Consider the following 21,417-nt stretch of genomic DNA (forward strand, 5'->3'; position numbering starts at 1 on the left):
TTTTGAATCTATTTTTGTGGCACACTTGAGGCAAACTTCAAAGGCACGCTAATTGGGAACCACTTGTTTGTAACTCTTGACAATTGGTTGAATTTAGATCTAAATTTTCCACAACTACGCTGTATTTTGGCTGTCCCTGTTGTTGGGTATATCCTTCCAACTATTCTCTCTCTATCCTTAAATTGTTATATTGACTTTCCAGACACAGCTCTTTTATGGACCACCTCATAAAGTCATTGTTGTTTACAGCATGAAAACAGGCCCTTCAGCTCAATTTTTCCATGCTGCCCAGTTTTAACCATTAAGCTATTTCCGTTTGCCTGCTTTTTGCCCATACCCCTAATACCAATCCTACCCAATCCTATTCAAAGATAAAGTCTTGTAGTCATAATGTCCTTTAGGGAAGAAAATCTGCCGTCCTTAGCTGTCTGGCCTACATGTGACTCGAGAGCCAAAGCAATGTGATTAACTCTCAACTGTCCTCCAAGGGCAACCAGGGATGGGTAAAAAATGTTAGATAGCCAGCGATGCCCATGTTTCATGAATGAATAATGAAAAAAAACATATTAACATGAATAGAAAATTGAGAAAGGAGAGGAATTGGTGGTTTTTTTTCAGGTTGGCATGCTGTTAATAGTGGAATGCTACAAGGATCAATGCAAGACACGTAGCTATTTACAATCAATATTAATGTATTAGACAAAGGGCCTAAGTATACTACATCAAAGTTTGATGACACAAAACTAGGTGGCAAAGTAAGCTGTGCCGAGGGTGAAAAGACATGAATTTAGACCATTTACATTAGCGGGCAAAAAGGTGGCAGATGGAGTATTGTGTGGGAAATTGGGAGATTATTCAGTGCTGGTGAGGAGAAGTGAAAAACTGAATACTTTTTACGTGTGAGAAACTATTAGATGTTGTCATTCATATGGATTTGGTGTCACCGTCCAATAAACACATAACATGCAGATGCAGCTAGCAGTTAGAATGACGTGGGATGTTGGCCTTTATTAAATGAGTCAAGATATATTACTTCATTAGTAATGGGTGACAAAGTGGTTAACACTGCTGCCTCAGCACCAGGAACTCAGGTTCGGATCTGACCTCGTGTGATTACATGGGTTTCCTTCAGGTGCTCCAATCCATAGGTGGGTTGGCCATGCTAAATTGTGTCAGGGAATTAGCAGGGTAAATACACGGGGTTACGGGGATAAGGCCTGGGTGAGATTGTTGGCGATGCAGGCCTGTGGGCTAAATGATCTCTTTCTGCACTGTAGGGATTCTATAAATTCTACAAGGCTTTTGGTAAGACCATCCTTGGAGGACTGTTCGATTTTTGCTTTCTGCATGTCAGGATGGACTTATTTATCATTGAGCATTTGCAACTAAGTGTTCACCAGGTGATTCCTGGGATGAGGAAGTTATCTCAGGAAAGATTGAGTTGAATGGTCCTAAATTCTTTGCAAGTTAGAAGAATAGAAGATACATGATTCTGAGAGAAAGTTCTTAACAAAGCAGATGCTGAGAGGTTGTATCCTATAGCTGGCAAGTGTAGAATTTGGTAAAAAGTCTCAAGATAAGGGTGTTGAGATGAGGAGCAATTTCCATAATCGGAGTTGGGAATTTTTGGAATTGTTTTATTGCAGAGCATTGTGAATGTTCAGACAATGAATGTGTTTCAGACTGACAGATTGGGGTTACCATTTAGCCATGACTTTTGATAAATACAGGAGCTAGTTTGAGAGTTCATAGGAGCTATTCTGCCTCCTGTCTCTTATCATTTTATTTTATAACAGTGAAACACTGCAACATACTGTACTTGATATCTGCTATTTGGATAAAAGCAAATACTGAGGATACTGAAATCAAACAAAATGAAATGCTGGAAAATCTCAGCAGATCTGACAACACCTGTGGAGAGAGTGTTTCGCATCTGGATGACTCTTCATCTTTGACAGATGCTGTCAGACTTGTTGAGATTTTCCAGCATCTGCTAATGGGAGTAAGGTTATGCAGTTACTTGCTTTTTTGAGACTTAAATTGCTAAATTGCTTTTTCTGAATTGTCTGTTGTTAGAACTTGAGGTGTTATAGCTCCCCGTTGCTTTCTTCATGACAACACCTCGGCCAATCTGAGTTGACTTGCCAACCAATTGGCACCTTTCTTGCTGTATTATAAATTGTGATTGTTTGAAATTTGGCATTCTTATATTTATCCTGATAAATGTCTCATTGCAGTAATATTCAAAATCTATATGAGCTTATGCCAGGAAATCTCTCATGGTATTATTTTAGTGAGTTGGAAGGTATACTAACTTGGAAAATTTGAAATGTGATCAGGCAATATGCACTACATACAAGATTACTAACACGACAGATGTGTAGAGCGATTGTATATAATCTGGTTAATTCAGAATGATTGCCATTGGATTACGTCGATCTACCAGAGTAATGAGATGTTTTGATTGTGTTGTGCCATCTTTCGTTTCCCTTGTTTTTCAATTCTTGGCTTTTGTTTCTTGTAATGCTGCTATTTGTGTTGTATAATGATCCTTTACAATGCAGGAAGACATTTTGTGTTATAATTGTTAAGTTTTCTAAATTGCTTAATTGCACTGGACGTTGTTTCCGTCTTTTTGTGAAAAGAGGGTTGATTATAATGTTTGTGCCGAAAGTAATCAGAGTAAGTTACAAAGGAAAAGTTGTTTTGTTCACTACTGTTATATGGCAGTTTTGACCCAGATACATAGCTGGCAGCAAATAATGCTGCTATTAAATTGCTGGTAGGCAATGCTTCAGAGACTTTATTGCCAACTCTGTTGTTCCCAAACTGGGGGAAATTGAGCTCATTGTGTGCATTGTAAAGCTGGTCATCAGAGATTGCAATATATAAGTTGAACTAATGGTAAGATTTTTGTTGGGAACCGTATATGCTTAAGATAGGCAGTCGTATAATTGTAAGTAATTTTAAGGTAGTTCATTAAGCAACATGGATTACCTAAATAAACAGGTAATGTACTTTTATTGGCTATCTCTCATGAGCAAAGGTGATTTTCTTCCAGAATTCAAAGCTGGCTGGGGCCAATGCGGGATCTGCAGATTTTGTCACTTAGGGCATTTGTTGCATTGTGAGATATCTGATTGTGTATTATCATTATTATCATTCATAGTGTGATATTTTTGCCACTTTTGCTTTTTCTCTTCATTTTGTCATTGTTCTCAAAATGCTGTGATCCTTCCCATAATGTCTGCTGCCATCTGTTTTTATCCAAGGTGATGGCCCTCCAGGAGTTGATGTCATTGTTACGTTTCTTTATGTTGGTTCTCAGCATATTCTAAATTGTTTATTTTGACTTTCTTTGGAGCCCCTGTCCTGACTGAGATGGAAGAAGAAGAGCTGTTTTGAGAGGCTGGTATCTGACTCCAAACTGCATGACCAACTCAGTGAAGCTGGTCATTGCCTCCATGATGGTGACTGCCTGTGAGAGGACACTGCTGTTCAAGCACCTGCCCTTCCACTCAATATGCAATGCCTCCGCAGGCAGTATTGATAGTATGACTTGTTTTTGAGATGCCTCCTAAACGTTGTCTATGTTTGCAATCCATACAATAAGGTAGGGATTATGACTGCATGATAGACCAAGAGCTTGCTTTCAGTTTTGGTGCTGCAATGGCCAAATACTCCCTTCCTCCAGTGGTCAAAGGCTGTACCAGCACATTTCAAGTGATGCAGATTTTCCTTGTCGATGTCAGACTTCTGTGAAAGATAACTTTCAATGCATTGGAAGTATTCTACATTTTCCAAGCATTCACCATTAATCCTGATCAGTGGAGCTGGGGCATCTACATTTGGAGCTTGCTGATGGAGGACTTTGACCTTCAGTTCAGTGCAAGTCCCATATTCTCATATGTCTCAGTAAAAACTTAGATGAGGTAGCTATACATTCTTCTGGAAAGAAAATAGAAAGAAAAATGCAGATTTCACAGTTGGATTTGCTATCAAGAATGAACTTGTGAACCAGTTTTGTGAATTCTCTCTTAGAAGAAATGAGAATTCATGACTGTCTCAAACTGGCAAGGAGCCAATTCCTCATCATGGTCACTACATATGCCCCAATATCGGATGTCGATGACAAAACAGGAAAAGTGTGCAGCCCCTGACAGTTAAAAGCAGTGGATGATCGCTCGGTTGGCATAGTGTGTTGATATCAGTAACTTGTGACGGCAACATTCTGCGTGATAATCGATGTTTTTGGGAACTCTTACTTTGGTTTTCTTCCAGCTTCCCTGGTCCATCCTCCATCTGAAGAAGGAGGCTGCATGATGAACTTGACTCCTTATCTCTGTCCACTTGTTCATATACTTCATTTCTAGGGGCTGGTAGTTTAACCTGTATCAGTTACTCGTTTGACCCTTTCTAATCATTATATACATGGCGGATGTCACCTCCCCACTGTGACATCAAGATTACCTTTTAATTTATCTCTTCCTGAGCAGCATTTCTACCCATTGCACAACACTCGTATAGATAAAAGAGTACAAAAGGTACCACCCTACTACCTTAGGAATGTCAACATGGAAGCTGGAACCGAAGGACTTTGATGTTACTAGGGATTTTTTGTGTTTTTCTGCTGGAATGGACGAATGGTATACCTAGCAATTACGGAAGAAATTTGTATTCATTCTGAAAAGTATAATTTGTTTAAAGTTGATTTCTGGCTTGGGTCGCTGTCTGTGTGGAGTTTGCACATTCTCCTCATGTCTGCGTGAGTTTCCTCTGGGTGCTCCGGTTTTCTCCCACAGTCCAAAAACGTGTGGGTTAAGTTGATTGGCCATGCTAAAATTGCCCCTTAGTGTCCTGAGATGAGGTTAGAGGGATTAGCAGGTAAATATATAGAATGGGCTTGTGGTTAGTGCAGATTCAATGGGCCAGGTGGCCTCTTTCTGCAGGGTATCTATGATTCTATCCATTTCTTATACAGCATATAAGGCGGCCCAATGTTTTGAGTGCGAAAGTTCAAGTTTAGGCTTATCCTTTGCATGTAAATGGAACCCCCATTGCTTGCACCCCAGCTAAGAAATGTTATATTCAAATCAGGAGTTAGACTCACTTTTTCACCTGAGAAATGCATGTTCATGCCTTGGATGAAGCAGGAGATATGGGTCATGTGGCATGAGTTTAAGACATGCCTCTCAGGGCAGACTGTGAATGGCAAAGGACACAGAAATAGGTCCTTGCACGCAGACAATGAGGTGCAAAGTTGGTTTCAAGCTTAACACTGATGTTCATGAACTTGTCAAATAACTTTGCTGCAGCAAGGAAATTCAGTGTGAGGGAAAAACTGTTGCACAAGTGGAGCAAGACGAAGAAAATGTCCAAGACCAAATGTACTTTGAGAACACAGGCCAACCACTCGTCTGAACTTGAGAAGTACGTATTAGAATGGGTTGTAGAAAATTGTCAATTGTTACATGGTCTCCAGAAATGAAATGCAAATAGCCACTTTCTAGAAAGATAATATCTCATATATTGTGGCTGAGAACCATTGCTCAGAGGCTACCAAAAGACTTTGATGCCAAAATTACCGGTTTCCTGCGATTCATCATCAGGGAGTGACAAAATCACAAGTACCCATTATGTCTCACCTGGCAGCCTGAATGAAACATCTATGAAATTTGATGTGCCCAGCAACTGAACTGTGGAGTGAAAAGGTTCAAAACATAGTTCTAATGAAATCACAGGATGCAAGAAGATGAGGTTCATTCTGGTACCAGCCTGCATGGCCAAAAGAACAATATTAAAATTTTTTTGAAAATCTAGAAATACTCAACATCTCTGGAGAGACATTTTAAACTGATGGCATTCCATCAGAACTGAAGAAAGTTAGCTAAGTATTAATAGTTTTGACGTCAGTGAAAGGGGGAGGGCTAGGAAGAATAAAAGGGAATGTCAGAGGTGGGACAGAGAGGAGGAGACATTAAGTAACAAAGATTTTAATGTTGCAAAAGTAAGAGTGGTAATGGGTATAACAAACAAACAAAGACTGTATTTAGATTGCAATTTTTTTATTGTTTGTCGTAGTTTTAAAACATAAAACCGTACCTAAAATCAGACTCCCTGCAGCAGTTTTTGTACATGTTTGTGATAGTGGTTGAATGGCTAAGGACAGAATGAAGTTATGAGTTGATAATATTTGGACTGGATGTCCAGGTGCCCCATGCAAAGAATGCAGCTTACTGGAATGGGGCATGTTCAGATTCACATAAACTGAGATCCAGATGTTCCTGTGAATAAATAACACCCAAATTTAATTTATATAAAGGCTCTAGCATGCATTGTTTAACCTTTGGATATATGCCTCCACATGCTGTTCAAGGATCAAATTCATGCTGAATAGAATAGATGTCTGAAGATAAAACATTTGTAAAGAGTGGGAATAAACGTGCTGCCTCGTTTGATATTTTATTATCAGATGATGGGAGGCCATTAATGCACAAACTGCTGTCAGATCATTGAGAGAGATGGAATATCCAATTCAGTGAACGGAGAGGAAGATTTGTTATGGAAGTATGAAATCTGATCCACATTGGGATATTTACGATGGTGACTCAGAATAAATTCAATTAACCCTTTGAACTGGATGCCTAAAATGATGAATTAGATGTACTTAAAGTTATCCTTGTAAGATTAACATATTCAATAATATGTGCCACATTGATTTAATTTGAATTACTGGTGTGTATTTTTCACATTTCAAAAGACAACCACCTAACAAACACCAGCCGTTCACATTTCCTACCCTGTGTATTTTGGAAGGATTTTTCAAGGATACAAAGACCACAATCTACTTTAATGTGGGCAAAAACACAGCTAACCTATTGTTTCTTATAGTTAACTAACATTAGACTTTACAAGGTAGCCAGCAGACCACATAGGAATGCTTAAATTTGATTTTAAGCAATTATAATAGATTATCTGGTCACTTAGTCCATTCAGGCATCAACTGGGGCTCAATGATAGCACTCTTACAATTGAATCAGAAGGCTGTGGGTTCAAGGCCCACTTCAGAGTTTTTAGAACATAAAACATTACAGCGCAGTACAGGCCCTTCGGCCCTCGATGTTGTGCCGACCAGTGGAACCAATTAATGACCCGCTAACCTAAACTATTCCAATGTTATCCATATGCCTATCCACTGACCATTTGAATGCCCTTAAAGTTGGCGAGTCCACAACTGCTGCAGGCAGGGCATTCCACAAACTTACTACCCTCTGAGTAAAGAACCTACCTCTGACATCCGTCCTATAATTACCACCCCTTAATTTAAAGCTATGTCCCCTTGTGTTAGCCATCACCATCCGAGGTAAAAGGCTCTCACTGTCCACCCTATCCAATCCTTTGATCATCTTGTATGCCTCAATCAGGTCACCTCGTAACCTTCTTCTCTCCAATGAAAATAACCTCAAGTCCCTCAGCCTTTCCTCATAAGACCTTCTCACCATACCAGGCAACATCCTGGTAAACCTCCTCTGCACCCTTTCCAATGCCTCCACATCTTTCTTGTAGTGCAGCGACCAGAACTGTACGCAATACTCCAAGTGCGGCCGCACCAGAGTTTTGTACAGTTGTAACATGACCTCACGGCTCCGAAATTCAATCCCTTTACCAATAAAAGCTAACACACCGTACGCCTTCTTAACAACCTTATCAAACTGGGTGCCAACTTTCAGGGAGTTATGCACATGTACCCCGAGATCTCTCTGCTCGTCAACACTACCAAAAGTCCTTCCATTAGCCCTATGTTCTGTGCTCCTATTATTCTTACCAAAGTGAATCACCTCACACTTTTCTGCATTAAACTCCATCTGCCACCTCTTGGCCCAGATCTGCAGCTTATCTATGTCCCTTTGCAAACTGTAACATCCATCCTCACTGTCTACAACTCCTCCAACTTTGGTGTCGTCAGCAAATTTACTAATCCATCCTTCTACACCCTCATCTAGGTCATTTATAAAAATGACAAACAGCAGTGGCCCCAAAACAGATCCTTGAGGTACACCACTTGTAACTGAATATGTAAGTTAATGCTCCAGTGCAGTACAGAGGGAAGACTATACTGTGTTTCTTGAGATCAGTTTGTATTAAGGAATTTTTAATGGTTTCTTATTGGTACTTTTCTTTCCCATTTTAGTTTTGCTGCTGTTTTATTTTTGATTCCATCAACAAAGTGTGATAGTATAAAGAGTTCATAAAAGAAGTTGATTATAAGCGTGCTTGGAGCTTCATTATCAACATATTTAATACAATTTGTAGTTATGAGTCAGTATAAATATTGGTTAGTTTTGTTATATTGGAAGTATGAATATGGTTAACTGTAAATCTTACAGTCAGATTTAAATAACAAAGTTTTTTTGATTTATTATTGTTAAACGTATTAGCATACAATGAAAACTATTGTTTCTTGCACGCTATACAGACAAAGCAAACCATACATAGGAAGGAAAGAAAAGAGTGCAAAATGAAATGTTACAGTCATTGTTGGGGTATAGAGAAAGATCAGCTAAATGTGAGTAGGTCCATTCAAAAGTCTAATGACTGCATGGAAGAAGGTGTTCTTGAGTCCATTGGTACGTGTCCTCAGACTTTTGTATCTTTTTCCCGATGGAAAAAGGTGAGAGTATGTCTGGGGTCCTTGATTATGCTGGCTGCTTTTCCAAGGCAACGGAACGTGTAGACGGAATCAATGGATGAGAAGCTGGTTTGAGTGATGGACTGGGCTTTGTTCATGACCCTTTGTGGTTTTTTATGGTCTTGGACAAAGAGGAGCCATACCAAGCTGTCATACAACCAGAAAGAATGGTTTCTCTGGTGCACCTGTAAAGTTGAGATGTATTGAACATGCCAAATTTCCTTAGCCTCCTGAGACAGTAGAAGCATTGGTGTGCTTTCTTAGCTATAGCATCCACATGGAGGGACCAGGATAGGTTGTTGGTGATCTGGACACCTACAAATGTGAAACTCTCTACCATTTCCATTTCATCCCCATTGATGTAGACAGGGGCATGCCCTCCACTATGCTTCCTGAAGTTGATGACTATCCCCCACGTTTTGTTGACATTGAAGGGGAGATTATTGTCGTCATGCAAGTTCACCAGATTCTCTCTCTTCTGTACTGTGTGTCATCATTGTTTGAGATCTGACCACAACAGTGATATCATCAGCAAAATCGAGTTGAAGGGGAATTCAGCCTCAAGAATTCCGATTCAAGAACAGCTTTTTCCCTGCTGCTGTCAGACTTTTGAATGGACTTACCTTGCATTAAGTTGATCTTTCTCTACGCCCTAGCTATGATTGTAACACTATATTCTGCATTCGCTCGTTTCCTTGTCTACAAATGGTATACTCTATCTGTAGAATGCACAAGAAACAACTGTATGCTAGTACATGTGACAATAATAAATCAATTGAAGATTTGAGTCCAAAAGGAAATATTTCTTTTTCAAAAAAAGTTTGAGAATACAACTAAGAGTACTGAAGGCTTTGTACAATGTTTTTGATGTCTAGGAGTGCATTGAAGCTGCGATATGATAGTCAGAACCACAAAGGAACGTTTGACTTGTTATGGGTAATGCCAAGCATGTGTTGAATTATTGCTGTCCTGTACTCTAGATGACAGTTTCATTTATTTTGAATTGTACCATAGCATTATTGCATTGTAGTAATGAAAAGTTATTCTGTCTATTATCCTCTTGCTTGAAGCTCTTTTTTTCCCAATGCTGCTTTGGAAACAAGCACCTGATTTTGTTTTGTTGTTTCTGACCTTTTTGTTATCTTCCAACAAAAGGATGGCAATATGATTGTTTTGTAAACAAGCACTTTGTATGCATTGAGGATATATTGGAGATCTTAATAGAAGCACAGGAGGAGGTCATTTGGCCCATTGTATCTGTGCCAGCTCTCTACATGAGCAGTGCATATGCCGCCTTGACCCTATCTTTTCCCATTGCCCTACACACATTTTCTCTTTAAATAATAATTTATCATGTTCTTTCCTTCAAGTTAAATATTGTTTTTTTTCCTAAATTGTTACAGACAAGAGGTAGCCCAGTAAAATAACTTCTTTTGACATTATGCAAAAAAAATTTAGCCCCAAGTTAGTAAGGTTTCATAAGTTGGGGAAGAGAAATTCCACAAACCATATACTTGGTTCTGATAATTTAGTATTTTTCTTTACAGATTTAACCAACAAATTCTAGACCAAGTATATGGTTTGTGAAATTTCTGGGGAGCTATATTTGAAATATTTCAATAAACACTATTATATGCCAAATAATGCTTTGATTTATGAAGCATTAAACGATATTCCACAATGCCTTGTTCCAAACAGGGAACTGCAGTGCGTAAGTGCAGTTACAATATTGTACCACTGATAGACTGACTTATATGTCCTGTAAATGTAGCTTCTTGCTGTGAGAGTGGGATCATAAGATTATCCCTGCAGACAGCTTCCTCCTTCCCCAATAGATAATACCTATTAAACATTCTTCAGTTATTTGTTGCATATTAATCCGTAAAGATAATTGCATTCACAGAGTAATTTTAAATGGCTTCCAGAAATATTTCATGAGAGATTGTCAGTTTCTTCATGACCAAGATCAAGACCATCTTGGCTGCTGCCCACATGCCATTCTTCTCTCCAAGCTCCCAGATAATCCCCAAGCTTCTTTTCCACGATAACGGACCTGTAAAGTAAAAGTAAAGTTGCCATAGTCCCAGATGACCATAGGCTATTCTCCCCTTTGAGGGAGAGAACTGGTTGGTGATGATTCAATCTGAGGATCACCATACCTCAGATGAGGGGTAAGGTTGAGAGAAGGCAAGACCTTCATGAATACTCACTAACCAGCCATCCAGCCAACTGAACTGAGTTAAAGGAATTTGTAATATTCCTTCCACATCTTCTCCTTTGCTTACCTTACATTGTCCAAGATAATTTTGTCCATCGCACCCATGTTTTGCTCTCCTGTTCCCTTTGACTGGTCATTGTATACTGAGCCAACAAGGAATGTGGTTTGCACAATTGCTGGAAACCCAAATGTTATTCTGTATGATTAAAATTCTGCTTCTTCCTCCATCAAATTTCTAATCTTGAATTTGCCTCAAAACTAAATAGAAAAATATATTGAATAGTGTTCATTTTTCTTAATGCCTGGAGAAGATAAAATCTTTTTAGATCATTGTGCCCGGTTATTTTGATGCTATTTCATTGACCACATTGAGTTTAACAGAATGCAGAAACAGCATGTCTATTTTTAACTTTTTTAATTATAACTTACAGCATAAAGTACTCAACAAGTAGTATACAACCGTATCGTGTACCCCTTCATGCCAGTATATTAATCGTTCATGAAAGCAGCATCATGTGAAGGCCAATCCAAAAGCAAAAATCATATTCACAGCCACCAGAACAACAACAAAACCACCATCATGAACCTAGAAAATCAATCAGAGAGCTGAATCAGTCAAGACAACTCAGAGAAGACCCGCTGGACTGAACTAGTAGATACTGCATTGACGTAAGAGAAGTCAGCCCATTGTATGTAGCGTATGTTTTGTGTAATTGGATTTGGATGCAAGTGATTAGTTCACACCTCATCATGGCGTATATGAAATTAAATTAAATATATATCTGGTAACTTATAAACTAGTTACAGGAAAAACTAGCATCATAAATGTAGTCTAGTTCATTAATGTCCCAGCCAATCTGTACTGCATATCACTAATGCTGCAAAATGTGTTTGACCCTCAGTGATCTTTTAATGACAGCTGAGATTCATAGAGATTTCCATCGTCACCTTCTCAACATCCGCAAAGGATGGACATTACAGTGTTGTCACCCAAAAAAGGATGTTAGCTCTGAGTATGACGCACCCAGGAATGTGGGTCTTAAGTTTGGTAAAGTGCAAATAACAAAACAGATAAAGGAGAGAAAAGTAAAGCAAGCCAACCTGATAGTCTTTCTCTTTAACCTATCAGAGTTTAAAGAGAAAAACTGTGCTGAAGTGTGCAAATGAGAAAATGCCAGGTTTTACTTGCACCCTAGGATGGATTGCAGGATTGCAACCAAAGCTGTAGCTGGAGCATAGCAATTGTTTTCTGAGTCCATAGGGTAAGAATGATAAAACTATCTGCAGTGGTGGCTGGATTACTATCATTGATTCTAACTGTGATTCTGCCTATACTGAGCGCCATATCAGCAAATTGCAATTATATAGCATATTTAAGACAATATATGACCAGGTGCTTTTCAGGAACATTATTAAACAAAAAAGCCACAAAGTAAGATATTAAGAAAGGTAACTGAAAGCTTGTCCAAAATTAGGTGCTTCAAATATCTTAAAAGTTGAATGAGTCTCACAGATGTTAAAGGAGGTAATCTCAACACTTAAGATCTAAATACTGAAAACTTAGACACCAATGGTGGGACAATGAAAAGCAGTTTCAATTAATTAGGTTTAGCAATGACTGATCTCATGGGCCAGGTACTGAAGATCTATGGAGCCATATCCCAGCAAGAATCAGGACCTTTAAAGAGGAGAAGAGAAAAAATCCAACCTATTCATCTTTGCTTTATCTTTAACTCGTGATTGAGAAATGGCTGCTCTCTCTTCTGGAGGAATATTAAAGAATGCAGTCACAAAGTTTTTTTTTCCTGAAGTGGAAAGATGAAAGCCCTTTCCAAATAATCAGTTTCCAAAAATTTGGTAGGATGTTTTTGAATATTGTTATTGACCATCTAAGAAGATTCTACAGAGGGAGAAGGAGAATGCCACTGGAAAAAGATCTGAGAACATTTAAAAGTATTGTAATGTCAGGTGCAGGTGAAGTTGGTTTTCTGGCTACTGATTAGTTCTGGACATCTGGAGCAGAAATTCCTCAACACAGAGACTTAAATATTTGCTTTGCCCCCAGGATCCTCAAGTAATTATTGGCCAGTGAGTGTTTGAGGAAAGGTCAGATAAGGATTTTTCCCAGAAAATAGAATAGGAGGAAGAAAGTCCCTCCTGCCTTATTTGTGTGGTTGTAATAATGGATCTTGCCTAACTCCAGACACATTTTGCTCCCTGCAGCTGTGCCGCAGAAAATCCAGGGCTGTACTAAAATCAGAACCTGATAAACTAGGGAAAATGAGATAGAGGTCAGAAAAATCGGCACTTGTTTAGAAAGGATAGAGAAAAGAGTAGCAAAACTGGTCAAATTGACTTTCAGTTGATGATTTTTTTCAGAGCAAAAGAATGAGCTGTGAGAAAACTAAAAGACGTTTGAAGGTGGACCAAAGCAAAGTGTATAAAATAATAAATGACGCAGGTCAAGTATCCTTTTTCCTGAAAGTGGAATTTTGATTTTTGGATTCCTCATATAAACTTTTGTTGTGTAACCTAGGCTAGCTATAGTCCAAGGTAAATAAATGGCTGGAAAAGTCAGAGGAATACCAAAAGGAAAGGTTGAAATCCTGGATGTGGATCCCTTGGGTTAAGACATCTGAGAGAAAGTGTTGTTTGGAGAGAAGATATGAAGCGTGTTCTTCAAGAGAAGAGTTTGGAAACCCTTTGTGTGAATGCCAGAGTTCCAGTGAGACAGTTGGCTCACAGTGTGATAAACATTTAGGAGACTTGATCTGAAATCACAGAGGTTGTCTTGGGAGATATCAGTCACTTGGTTTAGGGTGTGATGTGTCTGACCTCATTTCACCTATTGGTATACAGTTTGTGCTTACTGCACACATTAGAGCATAAGATGTTTTGTAACTTGTGTTATCCTTACAAAGCTATATTTGAGATGAAGGAGTATATTATAGGAGGAAGGAAGGAGTATCATGTTAAATACATGTTTTATTCTTTTGTTATAAGTTAATTACCAGTCTTGTGACTGTTCATCCACATCTTGAAACAAAAAATAAAACTTAGGATCTATCAAACCAGGTTTCATCCTGGGGCCTAACTTCTCCAAGAGTAACACCAGCTGGGAAAATAACAGGACAAAACAACTAGATCTTCCATGATAAAGATTGATGAGATTCAAAAAAAGGTACAGTATTTGAATGTGTTCGGTTTTCAGGTTATAAATAAATGATACTCAACCTGTACTGATCAGCCAAACCTAAGTTATTACTCAGTTAAATTAATGTTTAAGGACAAAAATGAAATATGGTTGAAAGGCAAATCTAGAGTCAGTATAAGGAAAAATATCTTTACTGAAAGAGTAGTTTGGAAGACATGTTTGGAATAATCTACCAAGTAAGGAAAAATATTTGAGTGGTATTAGAGGAATGTGCCCATGGCTTTTTCTTAGAAAAGCCTGGTTTTCCTCATTTTCAACCACAATCAAACTCTCAGAATTCTTTATGTGCAATTAGGCAGCAAAAAGCAGCATTTCATCCATGGATAGATTTTCTCCAAGCAAGCTAAAATACGAACTAGACAGGTGATATTCTTTCTCGTGCTTGATGGCCTGAGGTCTTTCGAATCATGTAGTAGAGAAACCGATATTCAAGGGCCAAGACTGATGTTATCCAGTAACTGAGATTTGAACATGAAGAGACAGTTAAAATCTCTTGCACGCATAGAGGTGGTGGGGGAATAAGCAGACAGTGATGGTGAAGTTGGCATCACAAAGTGTTCATTATTTCACATGCTTCTTCCTAGGAGAACGGTGTGAAATAATGGAATGATTTTACAGGCTGACTCAGAACCTGCGTTGAGCTTCATGAGTGCTCTTTTTATCACGTTCAAGTCCCAAAGTAAGACTTGAACTCAAACTCTTCTGAATCAGAGGCAGAACTGCTACCAGCTGAGCCACTCACGTACAGAAAATAACGTGTTAAGAAAGATAAGGGCTATAGAGAAATCCCTGCTATGGGAATGAAGTAAATCTTGTCACATATAAGTGATTGATATAAGCATCTGCTAACAGTGCAAAATTGATGTCATTATGCAAGTGCAGAGGATGTAATGCTGACAGTAAAATAGAAAACTGTGAATAGTGACTATGAAATGAAAATAGAAAATGATGAAAATGCACAGCTGGTCAGTCAGGATTTATGAAGAGAAAAGTTAGGACAGATTGATGGCACTTACAAACTATTCAAACTTATATTTTCTCTTCATTGGCATTATTTGAGAAGCTGTGAATTTCCAGTACCTTCTGTTTTAATATCATCCTAAGAATTCTGTCAAAATTTTATCAAATCCTCAAAGCAAATATTGATTAATTTAGTTTGGTAAAGCAGATAAGCAGAAGGTTAGAGATATAATCTAAAGAATAACCTGATTTCTCCAGAATGATGCAGTGGAGGCAACCCACAGACCTGATAATATAATCCATTTTTCAGTAAAACAACCTATGAAATAAGAAAGCAAGGGTTAACCATGGAAAACCAGTTGAAACTTTAAATATGCAAAGATCACTGACAAAAGGGATCATGTTCTGTATCTGTCTGAGAGATTAGGAATAAGTAAACATGTCTCTTCCATTTATTGTTGTAAACTATTAATATGCCACACAAATAAATGAGTCATCTTTGCTTATGGACCTTTAAGCATCCTGTTTTATTTGGCCTACACATGACTCCATTCCCAAATATGTGGTTGACTCTTCATCCATGGCACAAATAAAATAATTGGGATCGATCGACTGTAGTGCGTGGGGATGGAGTGGTGAGGTGAGAGCAGGTGTTAGGGAGGGAAGGAAATGAGGCTTGCCTCCATTGGAAAGGTTTTCAGATTTTGACATTATGCCATCTTTGCCAGGCTACTGAACATTCACTTAACAATGAGTACTGATAATCTGTGATGACATATCGGTTGAATTTATAGGATTACAAGGCATGTGGCTCTGCATGCATCAAAACGGGCAAGTTGGTTTGATTGATATTAAGATGAGAAAAGTGTAACATGTCCCAGCCACATTTTTATTTTCTTGCAAGATATTTTAATATTGAATGGTCCAAAATTTCTGTGCGAGATAACTGTGGAAATCTTGTCAACAGAATGCAATATTCCTCAACTCCTACACCTGAGAGAGATTTTTCTGCTCTGCCTTGAAAGAGGTACATCTTGTAACAAAGCTCATTATGCAAGAAGAAATATTTTTAGCACTTAATGATCATATACGTTTCAAAAGACCTTGGTACTCAAAAAAGGTTAATCTGCTCTGAAAGGCCGTAGACATAACAAATATTGCCAGAAGGTTCATGATTATAGTAACCAGAATTAATTCGGAATTAATATAAGGGCATAATTGTACCCTCAGGAATTCACAAAATTAAATCTGCCTAATTGATATCCCCACTTAACCTTCCTTTGTGAGCCATGTTTAAAATGACTGAATATTGGATTTTTTCCAGCTATTCATTTGAATAATACATATGATAACTATGTCTGTACTATGGAAGGCAGGCATCGTTCAATAGGCTTTTTTTGTTGTAATGCATTTTTCATTGTTTTACTTTTCGTCTGATGAAACATAAAATTCTTCTTGATTTACATTGATTTTCATAGAAATTTCAAGATGGAAACATCTTTTAGCTCAAACAGTTCATGTTGATGTTTTTTTGTCCACATGAGCAGTAGCCCAGTCCCATGTTCCCACTTTGTATTCATATATCTTGTTGTTCAACTTTTCCTTCAAATACCTTGAATGTTACCATGGTCTCCAAACATTCTGCGATGACTATGGAATCATTGATTGTGAAGATTATGCATTGGAAAAACAGTATGCAAGATGGTCTTTGATAAGTTATAAAATTGCACCAACGTGATTATTGAGTTGGGTAACAAGTTCTGAGTTGGTGGGAAAGTGTGTGATACTGGTAGATAAGCCCATCAAGAACACATTTCTGATACTGCTAACATTACTGTCATTTCTTTGTGTATGATGTTCCACTAATTTTTACTGTGCTTTTAAATTATTCCACTTGTTTTGTTACTCAAGTTATCTGAATGTAAAAACTTTAATTTGTGAGCTTTTGCCTTACAAGCGTTCAGATTGCAAAAACAACTGTGCATTTCACATGTTGGTTGCAGTCTCTCATATTTTGGATAGCACAATTTTTTCAGTACCACTTTTCTCAAACTGGCAACAATTTTAGCTACGATCTTTATTGATAGAGGTATCATTTGGTTGAATTTCACAGAAAAGGGGTGGTGGTTTCTCTGGTGGGGGGGGGAAAGGGTTTGCTTAAAGTAAACTACTGAACAATATTTAATAAACGAGAAACTACTGTGAATCTTATGTTGTTCCTTGATGGCACGTGCATTTGACTCACTCCATAACCATAATGAGAAGTATCTTTTCTCAATCATGTGTAAAGAGCTAATGTGTAACACTATTTCTCCAAGCACATTTGCTGGACTTCACAACTTGGTGGCAATGTATCTATGGCTGACCTGGAGGTGTAGGGTCTCATGATCCTAATAACAATATCTGTGTTGGAATTTTGTTATACTTGATTTGTATGTAAAGGTTGAGCAAATAATGAAGGAATTGTGCCTGATGTAGATTTCATTTTTGTTTTGCGCTGCTCCCCCTGGCCAATTCCATATGCTTTCTCTTATTGACTTGACATGGAACTCTTTTAGTGTTCAGTCATTTTAACTTTCCTGACTTTCAGTATAATAATTTTGCTGCTTGTTTGGAATACTTGTTGCTTTAAGTCTCATTGCTTATTTCAGACAAAGATGGCTTAAAATGAGACTGTTGCAGACAGATATATAAGGGGATTTCATATGCACAAAGGTAATTTTACTCGATGGCATACTGAAGGATTTTATGCCTACATGTGATGATGCAGGACACTTTGTGCACTCTTGTAAATGGGAAATTCAGAACCTAGAGGATAACAGGGCAAAACGTTAATCAGAAGAGAACTTGAAACTGCTGATCACACACCTATCTCAAAGAATAATTATTTTCAATTAGGTTATAACATGTTATCTACATTAAGGAAAACAAGGACTGTATTTATAAATTATCAAAACATTTTATCAAACTAAAGTGTTAATTAGTTCAGTGGATTGTTGTACAAATCTTCAATGGACAGCTGAACCCTACATGGTTTAACTTCTAAATGAAGTAACACAGCAGACACAAAACTGCTGCAACAGTTATGCCAATATGTACTTAGAAAAAATGTTGCAGATTTAAATGAAAGCATCTCTTGAGCTGTGTGTAGACCAGCTGGTCATTTCTGACTGGTGTCAAGAACAAACTGATGAAAGGTAATCTGTTCCGTGAGATCAGTATCTTGCTCGGGATTTTGTAGAGTTTTGTTATACCAAGTGACCATTTCGCCAAAATGTATTATAGCAATTCAACATTGTGTTATGATATCTAACAGGTTCATATTATTATAAAATCAAATATAAATATGCTCAGTATTATTAAGTTACATACACTTCGGCAGACAAGGATAGTCGGATATAAACAAAGTTACATACGGCATAATTTATTTACACACGACTTTTCTAATTCTTCATTAATATCATCTGAAATTTTAATAAATGTTTTCATTTCAAGTGTAGTCATTATGAAAAATCAAAGTTTGCATTTGAATGTTTATTTTGCTTTTCAAGAAAAGGCAAGTTATAAACAGAACAATGGAATCATTATATTAATATTTATTGATTGTTCTTGAAGGAATAGTGGTGTTAACTAAAATATGGAAATCATACAACATATTCTAATCCCTAAGGTTCGAAAACTTCAGGTATTATATTAAAAATAATGGATGTTTTTAGTTCGAAAAGAATAACAATTTAAGTCTACACTTGAGGCTGTAGTTACACTGTAACTAGCATTTGCGCAAAACAGTTTTGCTTCATACCAACTCTAAAACTGCAACATGAATCTTAGGTTTCCCTACTTTTGGAGCAATGTTGATGTGAGACTTGCAGATTTGCACTATGACTTCAAAACTGCTTTTCACCAATGCTGCAATTGGAATGTAAATGCAGCCCAAACTGGCATTTCATGCAGATGGAAACATACTTTTCACATTGACATGTATTGTTTGCAAAAGCAAGGTGAATATCCTGAGACCGTGTAGTCAAGCAGAATAGCATTATAAAATGACCAGTGTTTTCATAAAATGTTCGTAAGTCAAAAATTTAAAGTGACCAATTGTCAAGAATGCACATAATTTCTGATATGATTTGTGAAAAGTTCAGTTTTTTAGTTGTTGGACCTGTATGCACACAGATTTTAAAATCTTGTGGTCAACAAATGTGCTACTTTGATCAATGTAGTAATGTTCACTTTCCTGGAAGGCACAAAATACTGCAGTGATTTGTAACATTGACATTTGTTGGATATTTATGTTATTTTTCATAAATTTCCTTATGATCTTAACTGACTTAGTCAGATTTAAACTTTCAGTTCCATTTTTTAAAGTTGATATACATCATGACGGTGTTATTAACAATCCAGAAAATGATGAATACATATATTCGGAAGAATATATGCCATTGGATTTTTCCGCAGGTAGTTGGACATAAACTTTGTCATTTTCATCCAAATGTAAGATAGCAGTTCCTGAGGCATGATCAACATATTGTGGCGTATATTCATCATATGTATACATTACAGGTTCATCATTTTTATATAATGCAACCCAAACATTTGCTTCCTTGACATGTATATGATAAAAGAATTGGTAGATGCCAGATATTTCACATGTAAAAATTCCTTTTGATGGATCATAGTTGTTATTTGAATTGGTCAGTATTTTGTCAAACACTATTGGTTTCCCTTTTGTCGGATATGGCTGAGAAAGAATGGCTGTAAATGCTGGAACAGGACTCACCACATCACCTGAATCGATGTAACCATTATAGCCTGCGTACTTTCCTTTTGTTATCATCATTTCTCCTGGTGGGCCTGCGGGGCCAGGGGCTCCAGGAGCACCTGGTGGACCACGTGCTCCTTTGGGTCCAGGTGGACCACTTGGCCCCTTAACAATACTTCCATCAAATTTACCTGGAGAACCTGGTGGACCTGGAACACCAGGATCTCCTTTAACTCCTGGGTGTCCTGGAGAACCTGGAGACCCAGTTGAACCAACTGAACCAGGCACTCCAGGAAGCCCTTTCTTTCCAGGTTCGCCTGGATAACCTTGTGGCCCTTGAGGACCTGCAGGACCTGGACTACCTGGTTTTCCACGTGGCCCAATAGGCCCTTTATCACCTTTTTTGCCAGCTGGACCTGGCTCTCCTTTTTCACCCTGTTCACCTGCCTTTCCTGAAGACCCTGGCTTCCCTTGCTCACCTTTTGATCCAGGCTCACCTTTAGGGCCTGTAGGTCCATGTGGACCCACTAATCCCGGATGACCTTTTGCTCCTGGTGCACCGACATTCCCTGGAGGACCTTTTATGCCTCTTGGTCCAGGTGGCCCAGGTGGTCCTGCATTGCCACGATGTCCAGGTTCTCCAGGTGACCCTTTCTCTCCTTTATCGCCAGGCTTTCCATTCAAGCCAGGAGAACCTGGGTGTCCTTTTTGCCCTGGTGGACCTGGCTTTCCAATACTTGGCAATCCTGGTGCACCTGGCAAACCTTGCAGACCGGGGTGGCCTTTCATACCAGGAACTCCTCGTGGCCCCTGCATTCCTGGTTTTCCAATTCCTTCTTTTCCAGGAGGTCCTGGTGGACCAGTTGGGCCTTGTTTACCTGGATGGCCAGGTGCCCCTGGTGATCCCTTTTCTCCTTTGTGCCCTGGTTCACCTTTGTGACCAGGTTCTCCTTTGTGTCCTTTACCTTCTGCACCAGGTGGTCCTTGTGGACCACGTGGTCCGGGAGCACCTTTATCACCAGGGCGCCCTGGACTTCCAACTCCTCTGTCTCCTTTTGGCCCAGGTAGACCTGGGTATCCTGGGTCTCCTTTTCTTCCAGGAAATCCAAGTGTTCCTGGAGGACCTGGTGACCCTTTAGCCCCTGGTTTGCCAATAACAGATAACCCAGCTGGTCCAGGTGGTCCACTGGGTCCTGGAGGGCCTCTTGGTCCTTGTATCCCTTGAGCTCCTTTATCGCCTTTTCGTCCAGGAGCTCCTGGTACACCTGACTTTCCTGGTTCTCCCGGACGGCCTGGTTTTCCAATAGCTGATAATCCTTGTGGTCCTGGTGGTCCAGGCTTCCCAGGATGTCCTGGCAGCCCAAAGCCTGGCTTTCCTGGGTATCCTGGTGGACCATGTGGTCCAGGTGGACCTGGCGGTCCTGGCTGTCCATATTGTTCTTCTGTTAAAAAGAAATAAAGGTTATTCAGATTATCATGAGAGGAAGCAGTTAGTCTGCGCTGTTATGTTGTATGCAAACGAGAATGTTTTAATTTTGTACTTACTCATTTGTAACACATAAAGTACCTTGGGA

General features: G+C 38.7%; 2 protein-coding genes across 2 annotated transcripts in view; one reads left to right on the top strand and one right to left on the bottom strand.

Moving 5' to 3' along the window:
* Positions 1 to 21,417, top strand: part of nt5dc1 (5'-nucleotidase domain containing 1) — a 531,068-nt gene that overhangs the window by 60,009 nt on the left and 449,642 nt on the right. The gene's annotated exons all lie outside the window — the stretch shown is intronic.
* Positions 19,337 to 21,417, bottom strand: part of LOC145345280 (uncharacterized) — a 38,727-nt gene continuing 36,646 nt past the window's right edge. Inside the window, exon 7 of the mRNA XM_080193103.1 lies at positions 19,337 to 21,268. Coding sequence (XP_080049229.1) covers positions 19,460 to 21,268 — 1,809 coding nt within the window. The 3' untranslated portion in view covers positions 19,337 to 19,459. The remainder of the gene's footprint in view (positions 21,269 to 21,417) is intronic.

This window comes from Carcharhinus amblyrhynchos, chromosome 7 (genome assembly GCF_965287045.1).
Source record: "Carcharhinus amblyrhynchos chromosome 7, sCarAmb.v2.hapA, whole genome shotgun sequence".
NCBI lineage: Eukaryota > Metazoa > Chordata > Chondrichthyes > Carcharhiniformes > Carcharhinidae > Carcharhinus > Carcharhinus amblyrhynchos.